This window comes from Lissotriton vulgaris, chromosome 1_2 (assembly GCF_964263255.1).
Source record: "Lissotriton vulgaris chromosome 1_2, aLisVul1.2, whole genome shotgun sequence".
NCBI lineage: Eukaryota > Metazoa > Chordata > Amphibia > Caudata > Salamandridae > Lissotriton > Lissotriton vulgaris.
The window spans coordinates 294788915-294809819 of NC_141686.1; the positions used below are offsets into that span (position 1 = coordinate 294788915).

A 20905-nucleotide genomic window follows, 5' to 3' on the forward strand; every position below is an offset into this window, starting at 1 on the left:
TTCCCGCGCCACAACGCAGAGCCATCACAACAAAAACTGAGAATACTGGAACAGTGTGCAAAAAAATCAGATAAGAGAAAGGGAAAAAACAAATGGTGTGGAACCGCACCATCCAGAACAGTTCCAGGCACTATGGCACTAAAATCAATTGAAGGAAAGAACAGAGCACAGCTACTGCAGGCAAGCCTGCAAACAAATACGACAGCCTCTCAGGGGGCAGAAAGCATGTGAAAGAGCACAGCAGGCGAAGAAGTCTGCAACCACAGCCCAGAACAGCGAAGGGCATCGAGGCCAGAACGAAAGAGGAACGACAATTCACCCCCAGACAACACCAGCAGGGAGAGACATCTCCTAAAAGAGCTAAGGGTCGAGACCCGGCCAAGGGACCTCAACCGTCAGGACTGCAAAGGGGCCAGAAGAGCAAGCAACGAAAGAAGAGCACGAGCAGACCCCACACTGGAGACCAGGGTACAGGGGCGCAGGAGCACCCATGAAATCATCAACCAAGCACAAGAAGGGAAGAAATGGAGCAAACAACAAGACTAGCATCCCCCTAGGGAGGGAGTAAGAAAAGGCACTCACAGAAAACAACCACCCGGAGGCAGGCGAGTGCAGAAGAAGGGTCCTCGCAGAATGGAGAGGCAGGGCGGGTTGTGAAGGAATCTACGGCTAGAATCATCTCTACCAGATACATCGTTACGGAAGGTAAGTAACTTGTACATCTGATAGAGACTACTAGCCGCAGATTCCTTAACGTAGAATAGATTCCCTAGCCATACCCAAGGGGGAGGAGTGTCTGCGAGAGGACCTCTCTACCCTGGACAAAGCAGGGCTCCAATAGGGGACGAGTCAGAGGGACAGGGAGAATAGCCCAGTCCCCCCAGGAAGAAGAGAACCTGGTCATCACTAAAGAACACAGGACCCATAGAGGGCGCGTGATGACGACAAGAAGAGGCGGCCCAACCCTCATCATGCAGGAGGAAGCAAGGACAAGGCGAAAGGAGGCCAGTGCACCCCAAACCCAGACAAGGAACCAGGGATCTCCACCAGAAGCCCCAGAGGTACAGGCAATGCAGAGGAGTACCGAGGGAGAAGAGCCACCCACAGACTCCAAGGAGAAGTGGCAGAAAGACAGACAAAGCCCTCCACTGGGAAACACACCCAGAGAAAAGGGCAGCAAAGCCTATCACAGCTTGAAGTAAACAGACAAACAGAAAGGCGCCTCAGCAATAAGGCAGGCGGGAGAAGAAGAACGTAATCTCACAAGAGTCCCGCAGAACAAGAAGCAGGAGCGCCAGGGCCCACGCCAAGGCCCCCGGCCACAGAACAGAAGAGCAGGCGGGTGCAGCCAGTCGCTGACAAGCGCGACAAACTAAAACGCCCAGACCACATCGGGCTCAGAACAAGGGCAAGGGCAGAAAAAATCCCGAACGACCCCTGAAAGGGGACCGCTCTGGACAGAATCGAACCACGAAGAAGTGCGATCAGCTAGAAGGCAAGAGGAGAAACAAGTAGGACGGACCAGGCTGTAGACACAGGAAATCATCCCCTCAGAAACACCAGACAGAGGACCAGACCAAACGGCAGACAAAGGGCAAAAACCCCGCAGCACAACACCATAGATGGCCAGGGTGCAGAGTGAGTAGGCCCAATGTTATCCTGTGGAGGATAGGGGGCCTTCGGCTGGTGGCTGCTAGCAGGCAGACCACGCAGCTGTGGGAGCTGAGCTCCGGGTCACTTACACAGGGGAAGTAGGATAGGTCAGTTGCTGCACTTCCAGCGGCACTCGGGCGGCTGGGTGCAGTGTGCTTTTGGGCCTTCGGGCTCCCAATGTATTTCAATGGGAAAGCTGCGAGATGAACAAAGGCTGCAAGCTCGGGTACGAAGATTCTTCAGGTGCATCCACCACTTCGAGAGGTAAGTTGGGAAGTTGAAGGATAGATAGACACACAGGAGTTGGGCTCAGGGGGCCGTGGGGCGCCGGGGTGTCTTTTGGTGTCGGGAAATCTTACCCTCTGATGGTCGCGGTGGGAGGGATCCCCTGTTGTGAGGCTGCAGCCGTCATCAGGAGCGTCAAGGAGGGTCCTTGGGTGCTGGGTTCTTGATAACAGTCGCCGGGGGGAAACCTCGTGGTCTTTGTCTACTCAGGCACGGGCAGGGCTCGGCGGGTGCGGAGTGTGCTGGATTCGAGGTTTCTGGCAGGCACCAAGGGTTGTTGCTGTTTGAGCAGAACCACTACTCATGGGAGTCCCAGTCTTTGGATGAACAAGGCAGTCAGGTCCTCCGGGGTTTTCGGGGTGTTACCGGTAGGGCAAGGACAGGAAGCAATGGGTCCCTGCCTAGGATGAGTACACCTCCTTTCCTGCCACTCTCCAGTGGGAGGGGGGCAGGAGCCTAGCTCTGATTGGTTAGGGCTCCCCATTCTCAAAATGACGAGAGCCCGGAGTTGTGCTTAACTTGCCTCCCCCACCTGAGGGGTGGAGTTGGCAGAGGTTGGCACACCCCCTTTCCTTCCCTTGTTTTTCCCGCCTGTCTTACCACCAGAGTGGGGGTCAGAACCAGTGGGGGCCAGTTGCTGAGTACAGCAAGTGGCCTGGAGAAGCTCACAAAGGTGACATGCCTTTGAGGCGCCCCCTGCCCACCCTGCAACAAGTCTGCTGTGTGGCAGCCTAAGAAGCCTCTCGGGCAGGACGCTGGTTGTAGGTTAGTTTCAGGGGGCATCTCGAAGTTGCCCTCTGTAGTGCACTTTACATTAAATCCCACACTGGCATCAGTGTGGGTTTAGTGTGCTGAGAAGTTTGATACCAAACTTCTCAATCCTAAGTGTAGCCATCATGGTGCTGTGGAGTTCGTGATGACGACCTCCCAGCACCATATACACCTAATGGCCTCACTGCACTTACAGTGCCCAGGAATGGACCTGGGTACTGTAGGGGTACAGGGCTCATGCCCTTGTACCCACACCACTGGCAGAGGGCACCCAGCTAGAGGGGTGACTGAGGTATGCCAGGGCAGTGTGTCGTAGGCATGGGACACAGGGATGTGTGCCATGTCGACTCTTTGCTTTGTTCTGCACAAGGACACTAAGCCTGCAAAGGCAGTTTGTGTGTGTGTCAGGGTACAGGGCCTCTAAGGGCGGCACAATAAGTGCTGCAGCCCTCAGGGGCCTTATCTGGTCACAGTGCCCTGGGTACCTAGGGTACTATTTACCAGGGGCTGACATGTGGCCAGAGATGACAATTGGGTTTTGGTTTCAACACAGTTTTAGGGAAGGAACACAAGCCCTGGGCACCCGATTGGCAGGAGCCCAGGGCACACTCAGTCAAAGCACATCAGCAATTCAGCAAGAAGTGGGGGCATACCATACAAGGAAGATGGCACTTTCTCACAGAAGGACCCCGTCAAAAGGCAGGTCAACAAGACGTTCTCTAATATTTTCTGGAAAAACAGCATCACGTAGCCAAGCATGGTGACGGAGAGCCACAGAAGTGGCCATAGCACGGCCGAGAGCATCGGCAACATCCAAGGCTGCACCAATGTTAGACGGACCGGGAGGGTCGGCCGAGGACAAGGGGAGAGGTCTCCGGGGAGAGCCGTCTCCAGCGATCGTACAGACAAGTAACTTCCCCCCCACAGACGGACACCACACCAGGATAAGGTTCAACGATACTTTATCAGCAATTCTTTAGGTACGGTAGAAGTATACAAGGAGGTCTGGACTCAGGGGTCCCCTCGATTCTGGTCTCTGGACTGGGAAAAGGGTAGCGGGACAGTCTTGTTACCAATAGAGGAAAATAGCTCTCAATCCTCGAGCTCGGCGTTCTAGATGATCGGGCCGCGGCGGAGCCAGCAGGTCCCGAGATGGATGATGGAAGCGACGGTCCGCGGCGGAGCCAGCAGGTCCCGGTGAAGATGGTGGTTACAAACGGTCCGCGGCCACGCCAGCAGGTCCCGACGACGATGAAGGTTACGAAGGTTACGGCAGCGCCAGCAGGCAGGACGAAGGTTCGCAAGGCAGGGCTACGGCAGCGCCAGTAGTCCGACAAGGATGAGTTCTTCACTGCGTCTCTCGACTCCAGGATACAACTGCCTTCCTGCTCTGGAGCTGCCCCAGTTATAGGGCTAGTGCCCTTTGATGTCCGGACCCTCGCACTTGGAGGTTGGGGGGTCCGGGATGAAGGGGTCCAGACACCCAGCAGGGGGGTGGAGCCAGCGCCCGGGGAGGTTGTGGCGAGCGGCACCTGGCGAGGGAGAACCATCGACACCTCTTTCTCCCATTGACCTGCCAAGTAGTCCGCTCACCTCCTGGGTGGATGATGGTGCCAGGATGTCTGAGGCCTAGCCAGGCCCAGGGTTGGGTCGATCGGGGGCCACGCGGCCTCGTGGCGGAGTGTCCAAGATGGCGCCCAGGCTGGACGCGCGGGCCAGTAATGGATCGGGCCCACGAGGTCAATATGTTCAGAAGCAAGGGTCCCGGAGGGGACGGAAAACGTGAAGGGGTGGTGTGTGACACTTGAGGGACCGGGCTGGGGCCTGGTCGGGCAGGGGGGGAGCGGCCCTTCACGTGGCCTGTCCAACACAGGGGCTGACATGTGGCCAGAGATGACAATTGGGTTTTGGTTTCAACACAGTTTTAGGGAAGGAACACAAGCCCTGGGCACCCGATTGGCAGGAGCCCAGGGCACACTCAGTCAAAGCACATCAGCAATTCAGCAAGAAGTGGGGGCATACCATACAAGGAAGATGGCACTTTCTCACAGAAGGACCCCGTCAAAAGGCAGGTCAACAAGACGTTCTCTAATATTTTCTGGAAAAACAGCATCACGTAGCCAAGCATGGTGACGGAGAGCCACAGAAGTGGCCATAGCACGGCCGAGAGCATCGGCAACATCCAAGGCTGCACGAAGAATAAACGTGGCCAACTCCCTACCATCCAACACATGGCCCCGCAGATCAGCACAGGCACCCTCATGGGAGACATGAGAAAGAAGAGACTCCACAGAGTCCCACAGGCCGGAAGTAGCCCTGGTCAACACACACAAAGTGTTAAGTGCCCGCAAGACAGCGCTTTAAGAAGTGAAGACATTACGCCCCCATGAATCCAACCACAGGGCCTCCAGAAACAGAGGAAACAACACCACAGGCAAACACGGCAAGGTATTCCGCAGAAGAGCGCCTTGAGTAGAGAGGTGGAAAGAAAGACAGATGGGGTCGTGCGGAGCAGGACTGTGGCGATGCAGCAGCGCCTGAGGCACCGGATCGCCTGTGGCAGGGCGCCACAGAAGAGAATTATGGAGTGACGCCTCAAAAGGAAGGAACAACTCGGGTCCGCCAAAGCGCTGGTGGAGAACTTCCAAGAGGTTGTCTGTAGGAAATGGAGTGACAGGTTCACCCATCCTTAGAATACCAGCAGCCGTGGAAATAGCCCGGACAAAGGCAACACTGGCCTCAGTAGGGCGCAGCGGAGGAGAAAGTAATTCCTCCTTGGGCGAGGGCTGCAGACTGAGCCGCCCATCCCAAAGTCCAGGGAGGAGCGGCCAGCCCCGGAATAGAGGAGGATCCACAGATGAATAGGGAACCCGAGGGGCCTCAGGTGAAGGAGGAGAGGCAGGTGGAAAAGCCAGCCGCGAGCCACAGAAAGAAGGGTTCAATGATTTAGGCTGTGGGGACGGCGAGGTGCCCTCCCTGGAAGATGCAGGTAAAAAAGCAACAATACGGTGTCCTGTTTCCGGGGAGGAACACACCAATAGACGACAGGTCTCTGGAGAAGAAGGGACCTCAGGAGACGACTCGAGAACCCGACGCAGCTCCGTGGAGTCCGCCATCGGTGCCGGATAGACACCGGCGCCAGAGTGGGCATCCGTGGCGCCGGGTCGACTTCTGCCACCATGTGCTCTCCAGGAGAATGGGGCGGGGTCGACGCCGGAACAGTGAGGGAGCAGTACCGGAAAAGGCACTGGCTCGGCCTCAGACTGGGCAGCCACCCGAGTCGAGCACCGAGAGGGACTGGGGAAAGCACCCATGTCCCAGCCTCCACCCGCAACTCCACCGGACCAACTATGAAAAGGATGGTGGTATTCATGAAAATTAGAACCCTGGAAACTTTATCTTCAAATTTATTGTAAATTTAATTTGAAAATGTATATTCAAATTAGAACCCTGGATACTTTATCCAGGATTCTAATTTTCATAAATACCCCCCCCCCTCCTTTTCTTAGTTGGCTGTAACAACACCTGCAGGAAATCTATTTTCCACAAACTTTATTATGTTGAGTGTTGTATTGCTTATCTCTATCAACAGCCTTGAAAAAGCCATCTACACAGCGAAACACGTGTCGGATGTCTGCATCTACGCTACAACTTCGAATTTCGGCATTTCCATACTGGTATTTGGACTGTATCATATCATCTTTTCCATTGTGTGTTTTTAATTAAATCTAACTGACAACAGGGTAAGTTTACCAACCAACTTGATGCTGTGCTCTGTACTATAGTTTTCGATTTCAAGTGTATAAGGAGAATTATTTTTCCTGTACAGGGTAACACTGGTTAGATGACACAGTGTCAACATTGAGCACGCATAAACCTCAAGAATCGAACGTACAGCAAACCCTTCGGAGGTGCTGACCTTCTCTTTATGAGCACTGCCATTTGGTTCTAGTGTAATGGAATTCATTGCACTGAGTCAGTAGGACACCAGTGGTACACAACAGGATCCAGAGAGCAAACTGCCCGGTAACCACTGACTGCCCCACGACCCAGGAAAAGGCCTCCTACAGATACTGTGAATGTAGGGAAGGTTGAAGGACCCCCTATGTCCAGTACTTCTGTGACATCAATGAGAAGGAAGAAATCCACCCTTGGAAAAACAAGAAAGAAGAAACCACACTTACCAAAGCCTAGAGTATGGCAGTAACCTCTAAATTGTCGGTCTAGGAGAATAAAATAGATTTGCTGCTTGAGGCACAGTGAGGACAGGGCGGCCATGCTGCACACGCTCCAGGACCGCAAGCAAAGCAAATACTGTGGGGTACCTGGTACTGCAAGTCAGCGGGGCCAGCGGGTGGAAGAATAAGGGGATAATAGAAAGAAAAGGAGAGCTTCCTTGTCCAATCACAGAACAAGGACAGGGAGTGACAACAAGAAGTGGTGTGCGGCCTTTCACAGACACGCTTCACTCTAGGTGCACCTGCCTACGTCATCATTCACATGAAGGCACTGGTGAACTCCCAATGCACTGGTACAACCCTGCCCAGCACATTGGCTCTGTCCATTCTACGACGCGCTGTACCATGTATGTCTTTCTTCTCTCTGAAATATAGTCTATGTGTTCAAGAATAGAGACTGAATAATACCCCTGGGTTTGGTGACTAACGTCACACAACTGAAGTACTGCAATAAATGCTATGATGTCCCCCAAAACTAATCAAACATTATCTATCAAACTTGGCCCCGCGTCACTTCATTATAACTTGTAAGTCCCCAAGCCACATTTAGTAAAGCAATCCTTTACTTGAACTTATAAATGCTTGTTTGTTTTGGACTAGTGGCAGACAGACAGATTAATGCTTCACTGACATATGATGTCTGGATGTTGACCCACAGCAGATTCGTAACACTGAAAATCTGGCCTTACTTTGTTTTCACTCGAGAGATAAACAAAATATACTTCTGATAAATTCTACGGAACAACAAGTGAGGAATTCTGTCCTGGCGGTCGCTTCCAGTGACCACCGGGGCTTTAGGTATAAGGGCTGGCAGACCTGGCTGGATGTCATTACTTCCACCATAATTTCTCTGGGATTACATTATCTTCCTGCCATCCCACTGACAAACCATTACCTCGACCTTCTACCTCCAAAGCCATAACTTCCATCCCCTAATCCTTAAACCTTAAAATGTCAATATCCTTTTCTTCTTCCCCATCATGTTTGCACTACCCTAAATTTATTTACATAAATTCAAAAGTGAATACTAAAATTAAATTACATTCACTGAAAAAGTAACCGTAACTCTAGGTCGAATATGAAATACTTACATATATTACTAACATGCCTTGACAAAGCCAATAGGTTTTTGGTGGCCTTAAGCCTTTTGGCTTTGCGAACGCTTGTTTTGTTTTGCCATGGTTTTTGCAAAACTCTTTTGATGTGGAAGCTGCCAAGTCAACATTTTTTGGTCTCAAGAAGCACACATTGCCACAGACGTCCCAGATCATTAGAGAAAGGTGAAATCAGCAAACAGCTTAACTGTGCTGGCCTACTATCAATGGAAGAAAAGGACTTGTTGAAAGACCCTAGAAGTAAATACATTGTGCATATAATTTAAGAAAATACAAATATTTAAAAATGTGTCTACTTAAATGAAACTAAAATGTTAAATATTTAGCTACTTAATAATGATGTTATTTCAACTAATCTGAGATACAGGAAAGACAACAGACCCAAAACCTAAACTGTCGTACTTAATTACTTACTTTTAAACACATTATGCACTAAAAAGTCAAGTTAATGACATGTCTCGCTAATGGCAGCTGACGTAATGGTACAGGTCAGCCTGTAATGGTAATTTTAAAAAATGGTGCAGAAGAGGTGGATGCCACACTTTGGGCTGAGAGTCAACAACTGGCTGCCACAATACAATAAGGCTTAAAATAAGATGAAGAATACTCTACATTTTCCCAGTGTCCGCTTTGCGGCAGCCGTAGACCTCTCCGAATCCTCCTCTGCCAATGATCCGGTGCACGCTGAAGTCATTCATGGTCAACTGATTGGCAAGGAAATGGAGGGAAAAAAAGAACGGTAAGCGTGAAAATATATCTATGTATGGACACTGCTAAAGAAAGCACAGAACTAACAAAGGAACTGCGTGCACGCCGTACAAGGGTGAAGAAGGGGCTGGTGGGGTGGGAGGCATGTACCGATACTAGAGAGTAGAAGATGGTGGGGGTCTCTGCACAGGGGCCAGTAGAGGGAGAGTGATGGACTAATAGTAAAGCAAGTAGAGGCGGGGTACACTGCTCTTGGGTCGGTGGGGTGGGAGAGCAGAGAGAGAAGGGGGATCCACTTAGAAACGTGCTTTCATCCAGAAATACCTACACATGGATGAGGCGTTTCTTGGAAATGCAGAACTTCAGATCCTTTTAAAGTGAAAGTTGGTTGGAGCTTTCACAATCCAGGTGGAGAGGAAGTGCAAGAGCACGGCTACCGTGCAGCAGGGGGAAAGTTGCCTACCCTACAAGTCACAATAAGGATGTGAAAGGCCTACTCTGTTCTTAAGTATCCCGAAGGAACCTCCCCCTCCCTTAAACACCTACCAGTGGTGGTGCAGCAAGGAAAGGAACCTGTGAGTGCAGGGCCCAGGAAAACAAGCACACCATGCAAGTGCAGGAGCCTTTCACGCACTGCAACACGCAAACTAGCTGGAGAGGGAAACTGGCGAATTCTGATTATGTACAAAGGTTGGCTTACAAAGTTATCCGATTACATCTAGAACATCGACTAGAGGCTTGTGGAAGTGGAAGGTGCCGAGTGAGGCCATATCGTGTAAGGGAAACCCAAGAAGGGCAACCCACGTCTGGGGAAAGGATGACGTGCCAAAGGAGCTACATATACAGGAGCCAGACAAGAGGACCATGAGGAAAGCCACGGCAGTACGTTATCACTCACATGAATGTTCAGCTCTGTGTTCTTCCACTGGCAAAACCGCGTGAACTTCTCACTGCAAAGAAAGCGGAGAGATTAACTGAGCGGACAGGGAGACAGAGAGATGGGAAGGGAATGAGGGAAGTAGTAGGAGGCAGTGAGGAAAGGGACAAGAAGATGGAAAGATGGAGAACTAAAGGAGAAGAGAGGGCTGCACTGAGTGGAAGAGAGAGACACAAAGAGATGGAGCGAGCAAAGATGGGATAATAAATGAGGGCGTAAAAAAAAGGATATGGACAACAAAATAGGTTGTGAGAGAAAGAGTATTGAAAACTGGTAGAGCTGCAGCAAGAATTACTTTAAGGAGATATTTTTTCGTCTCAATGAAGTACCGCAAGGGTAGTTCACAAGTACATCTTAGGGTTTAGCAGGACCAGCTGCTCGTCTACCTGTGCAGGGTGGAGACTACACTTTGGAGTTCATAGCAGGCGCACACTGAACCCAATTGTATTCTTATAATTCCCCAGTTGACAAAATGAAGACATGACTAACAGCTTTAGTGCCCAGAGGAATAGAACACATACCCCATCCGTAAACGGCCCACGTCGTATTCTACCTCAAAAGTGATTCTTCACTTAAATTCTCACCTTTCAATAAACTTCTGGAACACCTCCCCTTCCAGGCACTGGCAAATCTCTTCAATGTAAGGCTGAAACAAGAAAGAGAGGGGTCAGAGTAAACCATTGATAGTCTGTGTGAGGAGTCCAAACCTCAGTTTCAACTTCTAGGGAGGGAAAGCAAAAGCGGCTGTCTTTAAGACCCAGAAACCTCCTTCTTTAAGGCAGGGAGTCTGCCCCCCTAGATGCAGGGCAGAACACAGGCTCATACAGCGGTGGACAGCATATGGTTTGAAACTCTTAGTAATGGTTTGACATTCCACTGTCCCAATCCTACCACTCTGAAGTGCACTTGTCGATTTTTGGAAACAGAGACTCCCTTCAAGAATTACCGACTATCTGGTTATTGCCCATGACCCACAGTATCATACTTGGACATTTTATTACTAGGGCGGATAAGCCAACCAAACTTCAAACAAAAGAAGGGATTGAAGCAAAACTCAGTTTTACCCTACGAAGCAGGGCACCGCCACAAGAAAAGGGTCACTGTCTCGACCTAATATGCTAAAGTGCTTAGGTTAAAGCTGATTAGCATAGACCCTATGGCCTGGTCAGACCCCACTCTCTGGTCACCTTCTCACTTCCCGGGAAGAGAGACTGTCTCCATCTAAAAGTTGTGGAGTCAAACACCTTCGAAGAAAATACTTCTATCAAAACCTGCGACAGATGCCCTTTTAAACTTGATGAACAATTTTGCATCAGGCAGGATGACCCGAACAAGGGATCCGTATTGATCGATTAACTTGAGTGAGTGATCAGGGTCTGACTCATTGCCCCCGTCCCACGCCCCTTTTCCAAAGGAAGGCCCTCTTCTCCATCTTGGTTAACCCCAGGTCTGGGGGAGGGGGGGGATCAACCATCTACGTGGGAAACTGGAAACAAAGCAGCGGAAGTTTAGGGTAATAGAGGACGACGACAACTTAAAGGGATACTCCGAATATACAAAAAGAAGCTATTCTCAAGGGCAAAAACCAGTTCCTTAATAAAGTGCTAGCAATAAACCTGAAGAGCGTTTAGAGACACTGAAGCTCTCGTGCTACGACCGCGAACAGGGACCAGGGCTGGGGAACAATAAAATGGGAAAAGTTTTAGCCCCTTGTGTTACCAAAATATGAATAGTTCATCTTCATAAACATAACATAACGTGTATTTGTAAAGCACACGTCCACCCGGAGGCATCTTGGCGCTGAATAACAGATGTTTGTTACCCAACTCAATGGTACTCATTTTATCGACCTCAGATGGATAAAAGGCTGAGTGCACCCGCCGGAATTTGAATCTGTGACCATGAGGTGAAACACAGGACCCCGCAGTGGATGCATTAGTCCACTGAGCCACTAGACCCGGACATCAGGCGAGGGTTCTTCTGATGCCTTCATCAAAAAGGCGATCCAAGATCAAGACACTTTCCAGATCTTCTGCCCCGCAGCCGACCTGCCCAGTTCTGTCAAATATCACTGTGAATGTGTTACTTTGTAGCTTCATAGCTTTCTGGAATGAAAACAAAGGCTCGCCATGGGACTGAAACCGAACCGGCGGCATGACTTGTAATGTAAGGTAAGGTAAAGGGCATTTGTAGAGCGCACTGTTACTCCAGAAGTGCCCAGGCGCTCTGCACCTCAAATGTTAACTGGCTCAGAGACCTAACCATTAAATTGCTTTTAAAAAAAACACGTTTTAATTTTCTTCCGGAACTGGGACGTGGCTGAGATGTCCAGAGTCTCAAGGGGGAGTTTGTTCCATGCTGGTGGCCCAAGAATGAGAAGGACCGGCCACCAGTTCCGGACCGCCGGAGCCCAAGGGATTTTGGCCAGCAAAAAGGGTAGCTGAACAAAGGAGCATAGATGGACGATAGAAGCAGATCCTTGCTCAGCGGCATCACACCGGTGTGATGGAGGGTCCTTTGTACGCATAATACGGTCATAAAAGGATCCTCTCCCTAATAAGGAGCCAGTGCAACACCCTTAGATGTGGGGACGCGTGTTCAGTGGAAGGCCTAGAAGAGTACATGCTGCTGCATTTTGGACCAGCTGCAATGTATTGGTCAGATAGTCCTGAATGCCTAAGTACGGTGCATGCCAGTAGACAAACCTAGACATTATGAAAGCCTGAACTACCGCTTTCCAAGCTGAGAAAGTCAAAAACTTTGTTGGCACATGGAACAGACCAGAGGGATTCCCCACCACTGCATTAACTGGAGGTGGAAAAGAGCAGGGCACGGGTCGGGGGTACACATGGGTGGACGGCGTTTTTAGGAAATTGGCTATATATACTACACCAAAATCAGGTACAGTGTGTATAGAGTCCGGGTGACCCCAGAGGTAGCCAGAGGTTAAAGTTAGATAGAACTTTACTCTCTATTTGTGGTAGAGTGGTTGAGCAGTAAGGCTGTATCAGAGGACAGTGTTAAGCATTTGATGTACACACTCAGTCAGCAAAAGGTTTCACACACTCTAGAACTGAACTCTAGGCCAATTGTTTTTGTATAAAAAAAATATACTGTTTCATGTTAGAACCAAGCCAGCCTGGCACAGGTAAGCATTACATACTTTCCAGTAATAAGTTGCTGAATATAAAACAGTTTGAAAATGCACTAGAAATTGTACTTTGTTTGATTTACGGGGGATGCAGTAGGTTGCAACACTTAGCAAATCCAGTACATTGAAATGAATGGGCTTTTCCAGTAAACTACAGGTAAGTTACTTTTTACGTTACTTTTCTAACTCAGTGCTGGATACCTGGATTCAGCACTGGGACATTTCCAGCAAACGGGTAAGTAAATACGTTTTGGTTATTTGTGCGATTTTTAAAGAATATTTTTAGATTTCAAAACTCCACACTTGGAAACTTTTTGGAAGAAAATTGTCAATGTTATCCTATGGAGGAAAAACAGGTTATCGTTCCACAGGTCAGTTATAGACTGTGGGAGTTAAGGTTCTGGGGTTAGACTCAGGGGTCGCCCAGGGTCAGTGATGCACTCTTGTTACACCCTCAGCGGCACTAGGGCGGCTGGGTGCAGAGTGTTGAGGCCCAATGTGATCCAATGGGGGATAGGGGACCTCCGGTTGTTGGCTGCTGGCAAGAAGACCACTGGGTTGTGGGAGCAAAGCTCCAAGGGTTTAGGTCAGGGCAAATGGGGAAACAAAGTAGTACAAAAGGTTCACCCTCAGTGGCACTGGGGCAGCCGGGTGCAGGGTGCCCTGTTGTTTTCAATGGAGAGCCTCCGGTTTGCAAAAGCACTGCATGCAGGGAGACAAAGGACTTCTGGGTGCGACCACCACTTCGAGAGGTAAGTTGGGAAGTTAAGGGTTGGTGAGGCAATGTCAGTTTGGGCACACAAGGCCATGGGGCGTTGGGTGTAGGGGTGCCTTTTGAGGTCGGATCTTCTTACCAGCTCCAGGTCAGGGGGGCCTTCTGGATTTAGGCTGCAGGCGTCGGCTGGAGGCTTGAGGCAGATCAGGAGTCGCCGGATCTCGGGTCAGGTTCGCCGGGTTGACCTCCTCGTGGTGTTTTTCCACTCTAGCTCAGGCTGGGTTCGGCGGGTGCAGAGTAGGCTAGATTTGCGGTCTCTCGCTGCTGCCAGAGGTTGCAGTTGAACAAATCAGATGTTCACGGGGGAAGCAGTCTTTGGAAGTGAAGGCAGGCAGGCCCTCCGGGGTTTTCAAGGTTGCTTGCTGCATGACACATCCGGGATTTCGCAGGAGCAGGTTCGAGGGGAGACAGGTCGGTAGGGCTGGGGCTCAGTCAGTGGATGTCTTCCTCTTGTTAGCTGGCTGCACGGCTGTTCAGTCCTTCTTTTCTTTTTGTCGTTTCTGGATCTGAGGAAGCAAGTTTAGGGTGCCTTCTAAATACTAGATTTAGGGGCGTTACAGGTAGGTGAAGGGCAGGGACCAATGGGTCCCTTCCCTGGGGTGGCCACACCCCCTATCGTGCCACCCTCCAGTGGGAGGGGGGCAGGAGCCTGTCCCTGGTTGGCTGGGCCCCCCATCCTCAAGATGATGGGGACTCAGACTTGTGCTTCACCTCGCCTCCCCCACCTGAGGTGGAGTTGGCAGAGGTGAAAACACCTCTTTCCCTCACTTGTTTTTCCCGCCGGTTCTCCCGCCCAAAGTTGTGGGTAGAACCAGTGGGGACCAGTTGCTGAAAGCAGCAAATGGTCTGAAGAGGCTCACAAAGGTGGCATGCCTTTGAAGCTTCCCCTTCATGAACCCTGCCCATCCCGCGGGAGGATTGGCACCTCGTCCCAGAATGTGCATTGTTTCAGGCCCCCGAGAGCAGCAGGCTCTCGACCCAGGGGTCCAGAAACATGTCTGTTGGTGGCAGCCTAAGCAGCCACTCAGTCGGGTTACTAGACGTTGGTCGAGTTTCAGGGGGCATCTCAAAAATGCCCTCTGTTGTGCATTTTACAATAAATTCAACAGTGGCATCAGTGTGGGTTTAATGTGCTGAGAAGTTTGATACTAAACTTCCCTGTCTTCAATGTAGGCATTATGGTGCTGTGGAGTTCGTAATGACAAACTCCCAGCACCATATACTCTTAATGGCAGCACTGCACTTAGTGCCCAAGAATGGCCTTGGGCACTGTAGACGTACAGGGCTCATGCACCTGTACCCTCACCACAGATATAGTGCACCCTGCCAGAGGGGTGACTGACCTATGCCAGGGCAGTGGTTTGTGGGAATGGCACACAGGGATGTGTGCTATGTCGGCTCTTCACTTTGTTCTGCACCAAGACACGCAGCCTGCAAAGGCATTGTGTGAGTAGAAAGTTACAGGACCTCTAATGGTGGCACAATAAGTGCTGCTGCCCTTAGAGGCCTTCTCTTGTCACAGTGCCCTGGATACCTGTGGTACCATTTACCAGGGGCTGACATGTGGCCAGAGATGCCAATTGGGTTTAGGCTTCAATGCCATTTTAGGGAAGGAACATAGGCCCTGCGTACCTGATTAGCAGGAGCCCAGGGCACACTCCGTCAAAGATCATCAGCAATTCAGCAAAACTGGGGGAAAGAGGGCCCTTTCTCACAGGCGTCCACCCTATTTTTTCACAGGGTGGACACCGTCCCCTGCCAAGAAGTTGGGCCTCACTGAAAAAGATGCCGAATTCGTCCCGATGTAATTTCCATATTCCAGGACACTTTCAGCAGTACCTAAAGGTTGTCATCTGCTTTCGATCCGTAACAACGTGCAGGGGGGTCGGGACGGGGCTCTCTTATTTCTGACTCCTACTGGGCCCATAGCAAAGGTCTAATCAGAGGGGTCATCAGGCCTCCTTTTGTTGAAGTCTCCTGGCTGGCAGCAGTCGGGAGCCTCACACCTAGAAGCAAAGGCAGCAGAGGGGAAACAAAGGCTCACACCTTGTTAGCACTTCACACATACTTACGAGAGGCAGCTTTTCACTTTGTTCAGGCTCTGTTTGGGAGATATGCATGCACTGTAAGATGTCAAATGTGTTGATCTTTCCCAGTATTTGCACAAAACCAATAGCAGTTCTTTAACCTCATCGCTGCGGCGGTAATTTTCACGCTACGCGGCTTTTTTCAAAAAGCCGCGTTAAGATGACGAGCTCAGCTCGTCATCCGCACACGCCCCCCGTGGCTGATGACGAGCTGTCATCAGCATCGAAGGGGTTAAAAGACCATTTGCTTGTTAATGAGGCTTTGTTGTTTTTTCACCCCTTCTTAGAGCTCCTGCATCTCCAGTTTGCCTATTGCTGGAAGAATTAGTTCCCCCGACCCACCTCACCCTCCCCCAAAAATTCTTAGCCCTTTGAGCCCAATGAGCTTGGCGCACCTGCTCCTTGTATACGTGCAGTGATACAGGAGCTCTGCAGTTCACGACTTGAGGAGTTTGCTAGTCTGGACTAGATGTTTGTAATGCACTTCCATGGGATGGAACCTCATGAGACATTTTTCAGAAGCAGTTCCCTGTCCGGCCAGCAGGTGGCAGAAGACACAAGTATGTGAGTGACTGGCAGCAGTAACGCGTGGGCTACAGCACTGCTTGTGAGATGCTGCGATCACACCTGTGCACAGTTGTGGTGCTTTCACACCTCTGTACAGCTGTGGTTCTCGTTTCCTTTCACCCCACGGCACGGCTGTGGTGTGTGCTTTCTTTCACCCCACTGCAGAGTGCACAGCTGTGGTGCGTGCCTCCTTTCACCATAGTGCACAGATGTGGTGCGTGCTTTCTTTCACCCCCTGCACAGTGCACAGCTGTGGTGCGTGCTTCCTTTCAGCCCACTGCACAGCTGTGGTGCGTGCTTCCTTTCACCATAGTGTACAGCTGTGGTGCGTGCTTCCTTTCACCCCACTACACAGCTGTGGAGCGTGCTTCCTTTCACCATAGTGCACAGCTGTGGTTTGCGCTTCCTTTCACCCCCTGCACAGTGCACAGCTGTGGTGCGTGCTTCCTTTCACCATAGTGCACAGCTGTGGTGCGTGCTTTCTTTAAACATAATGCACAGCTGTGGTGCGTGCTTCCTTTCACCCCACTGCAGTTGTGGTGGGTGCTTCCTTTTACCCCACTGCACACAGCTGTGGTGCGTGCTTCCTTCACCCCACTGCACTGTGCACAGCTGTGGTGCGTGCTTCTTTTAGACCAGTGCACAGTTGCGGTGTGTGCTTTCTTTTACCCCCACTGCACAGTGCACAGCTGTGGTGTGCGCTTTCTTTCAACCCACTGCACTGTACACAGCTGTGGTGCGTGCTTCCTTCACCCCACTGCACTGTACACAGCTGGGGTGTGCGCTTTCTTTCAACCCACTGCACACAGCTGTGGTGCGTGCTTCCTTCACCCCACTGCACGTGCCCGGCTCCGAGCCGCCCCCTCCATCACTCCCACATGGTTCTCTCTCGCTTTCTGTTTAATAAACAGATTTCACACACAGATGCCCGGGCTCTGATGTTAGCATTTGTGACCTCACTGGGCCTTGCAGCCTTCCTTACAAGGCGCGGTCCCCTCCGCGCGGGACGAGGGACAGACTCACAGCCACAAGCTGGGTTATTTAGCATTAATAAAGCGCCCTGACGGAAGCAGCAAGGCGCTGAGCGACTGACATACAACTCACAACCCCAGCAGACCCTGACATGTACCCCTTGGCTGGAAGCCGAGTTTCCGGGACTCTGGGAAGCGGAAGGATGACGAGTCCAGGGGCCGCAGGAGGAAAGAAATCCCGGAGCTTGGCAGGCTGCAGTGAGGGCCCCTGGCCTGTTCCGAGGGCCACAGAGGAGGACTTTACCTCGGATAATCCAGGGGCCTGGGACCCACACTCTGGGGTCCAGGAAGCATATGAAGAGATCCCAGACCCCTGGAGGTGGGGTGCTCTCCCTCCAGACATCCCCTCAGAGAGGCGGCTGCAGCTGGGGCCCCTGCGCTGGAGGTGTGGGGGGGGGGGGGCTCTCTCCAGACACCCCCTCAGAGAGCCCCCTCAGAGAGGCGGCTGCAGCTGGGGCCCCTGCGCGTGGGGTAAAGAGGCCTCTTGGAAGCAGAGAGGCCGCTTCCATTGCAAGCGGAGGTTGAACGATGCCAGTGACATCACATGAACCAGGATCGGATCAAGGGGGGATTCTGCAGCCAACAGCACAATAACAAGCACTGTCACCGCCAAGACCTGGGCTCCAGTGTGCACTCACAACCAAAGGCCAAGCCAAGGCTCCGCCCACTTCTAAGAATAAAATCAGTAGCCATGGTCCTGGCTAGGCTAGTGCAGCCTGCGTGGAGGTCGTGGCGAGGGTAACTAGGCATGCGCGCGTGTGTGTGTGTGTGTGTGTGTATGTATGTATGTGTGTATATGTATGTGTGTATATGTATGTGTGTGTGTATGTGAGTGTATGTATGTGAGTATGTATGTGTGTATGTATGTGAGTGTGTGTATGTATGAGTGTATGTGAGTGTATGTATGTGAGTGTATGTATGTGAGTATGTATGTCAGTGTGTGTGTGTGTGTGTGTGTATGTATGCGTGTCGAGAGTCTTGTCTTCGTCTGTCAGATGCCTTCTGACAGTGATGAGTTTTTGGATATGGAGGAAGTATTACTCAACATTCATTTTGAGTTTTTTAGGCGCGGTTTCGATTTTCTTATTGATGTGCGACACTTTGTCACAGTTGAAGTGGGTTCACAAGGTCAACACTGTGATGAGCCGCGGGTAGCGGTCAAGTGGGTTTGCAGAAATCACAGCAAGTTTTATCCCAGAGTCATGTCTTTCTCAAGATGCCTTCTGGCGGTGATGAGTTTTGGATGGATCACAGACAAGCACCAGGCACTGGTGCTGGACAGGAAGTCAGAAGGCCCGCTGGACCCCACCTGCTGTCGTCCTTTGTGTTCCAGGCAGACCCAACATCAGTTGTGTGTCGCTTGCGCACATATGGGCTCCACCTCTCAATGTGTGCAGAAGGGCTGCAAGAGGCTGCACATACATGTTAAAAACCGGAGCACTCCTCATCTGAGCAGACACGCAGAAAGACCTCCCCAGAGAGAGGATGTGGAGCACACTCAGGAGCAGGGGTGTCCCAAGGAGGAGGCGGTGCTCCATAGCGTGGGCACGACTCTCAGGAGCACGCATCTCCCAAGGAGGAGGCGGTGCTCCCTAGTGTGGACGCGGCACTCAGGAACAGGGGTCTCCCAAGGAGGAGACAGTGATCCTTAGTGTGAACGCGGCTCTCAGGAACAGGGGTCTCCCAAGGAGGAGACGGTGATCCATAGTGTGGACGCGGCACTCAGGAACAGGGGTCTCCCAAGGAGGAGGCGGTGATCCATAGTGTGGACGCAGAACTCAGGAACAGGGATCTCCCAAGGAGGAGGCGGTGCTCCATAGCGTGGGCACGACTCTCAGGAGCACGCATCTCCCAAGGAGGAGGCGGTGCTCCCTAGTGTGGACGCGGCACTCAGGAACAGGGGTCTCCCAAGGAGGAGACAGTGATCCTTAGTGTGAACGCGGCTCTCAGGAACAGGGGTCTCCCAAGGAGGAGGCGGTGATCCATAGTGTGGACGCGGCACTCAGGAACAGGGGTCCCCCAAGGAGGAGACAGTGATCCATAGTGTGGACGCGGCTCTCAGGAGCAGGGGTCTCCCAAGGAGGAGGCGGTGATCCATAGTGTGGACGCGGCACTCAGGAACAGGGGTCTCCCAAGGAGCAGGCGGTGATCCATAGTGTGGACGCAGAACTCAGGAACAGGGATCTCCCAAGGAGGAGGCGGTGCTCCATAGCGTGGGCACGACTCTCAGGAGCACGCATCTCCCAAGGAGGAGGCGGTGCTCCCTAGTGTGGACGCGGCACTCAGGAACAGGGGTCTCCCAAGGAGGAGACAGTGATCCTTAGTGTGAACGCGGCTCTCAGGAACAGGGGTCTCCCAAGGAGGAGGCGGTGATCCATAGTGTGGACGCGGCACTCAGGAACAGGGGTCTCCCAAGGAGGAGGCGGTGATCCATAGTGTGGACGCGGCACTCAGGAACAGGGGTCCCCCAAGGAGGAGACAGTGATCCATAGTGTGGACGCGGCACTCAGGAACAGGGGTCTCCCAAGGAGGAGGCGGTGATCCATAGTGTGGACGCGGCACTCAGGAACAGGGGTCCCCCAAGGAGGAGACAGTGATCCATAGTGTGGACGCGGCTCTCAGGAGCAGGGGTCTCCCAAGGAGGAGGCGGTGATCCATAGTGTGGACGCGGCACTCAGGAACAGGGGTCTCCCAAGGAGGAGGCGGTGATCCATAGTGTGGACGCGGCACTCAGGAACAGGGGTCTCCCAAGGAGGAGGCGGTGATCCATAGTGTGGACGCGGCACTCAGGAACAGGGGTCCCCCAAGGAGGAGACAGTGATCCATAGTGTGGACGCGGCTCTCAGAAGCAGGGGTCTCCCAAGGAGGAGGCGGTGATCCATAGTGTGGACGCGGCACTCAGGAACAGGGGTCCCCCAAGGAGGAGACAGTGATCCTTAGTGTGAACGTGGCTCTCAGGAACAGGGGTTTCCCACAACGAGACAGTGATCCTTCGTGTGAACGCTGCTCTCAGGAGCAGGGGTCTCCCAAGGAGGAGACGGTGATCCATAGTGTGGACGCAGCACTCAGGAACAGGGGTCCCCCAAGGAGGAGACAGTGATCCTTAGTGTGAACGTGGCTCTCAGGAACAGGGGTTTCCCACAACGAGACAGTGATCCCTAGTGTGAACGCTGCTCTCAGGAGCAGGGGTCTCCCAAGGAGGAGGCGGTGATCCATAGTGTGGACGCGGGTCTCAGGAGCAGGGATCTCCCAAGGAGGAGAAGGTGCTCCATAGTGTCGAAGCAACTCTCAGGAGCAGGGGGTCTCCCAAGGAGGAGGCGGTGCTCCCTAGTGCAAAGAGGCACTCGGGAACAGGGGTCTCCCAAGGAGGAGGCGGTGATCCATAGTGTGGACGCGGCACTCCGGAACAGGGGTCCCCCAAGGGGGAGACAGTGATCCTTAGTGTGAACGCGGCTCTCAGGAACAGGGGTCTCCCAAGGAGGAGGCGGTGATCCATAGTGTGGACGCGGCACTCAGGAACAGGGGTCCCCCAAGGAGGAGACAGTGATCCATAGTGTGGACGCGGCTCTCAGGAGCAGGGGTCTCCC

The 20905-nt window shown here is 52.1% G+C and overlaps 1 protein-coding gene across 1 annotated transcript in view; it reads right to left on the reverse strand.

The window, feature by feature from the left end:
• The window catches only part of GRK2 (G protein-coupled receptor kinase 2), a 275720-nt gene that overhangs the window by 82916 nt on the left and 171899 nt on the right, over positions 1-20905 (reverse strand). Inside the window, exons 6-8 of the mRNA XM_086953270.1 lie at positions 10292-10353; positions 9669-9720; positions 8675-8766 (exon numbers count right to left, since the gene is read on the reverse strand). Of these exons, the coding sequence (XP_086809396.1) occupies positions 8675-8766; positions 9669-9720; positions 10292-10353 (206 nt within the window). The remainder of the gene's footprint in view (positions 1-8674; positions 8767-9668; positions 9721-10291; positions 10354-20905) is intronic.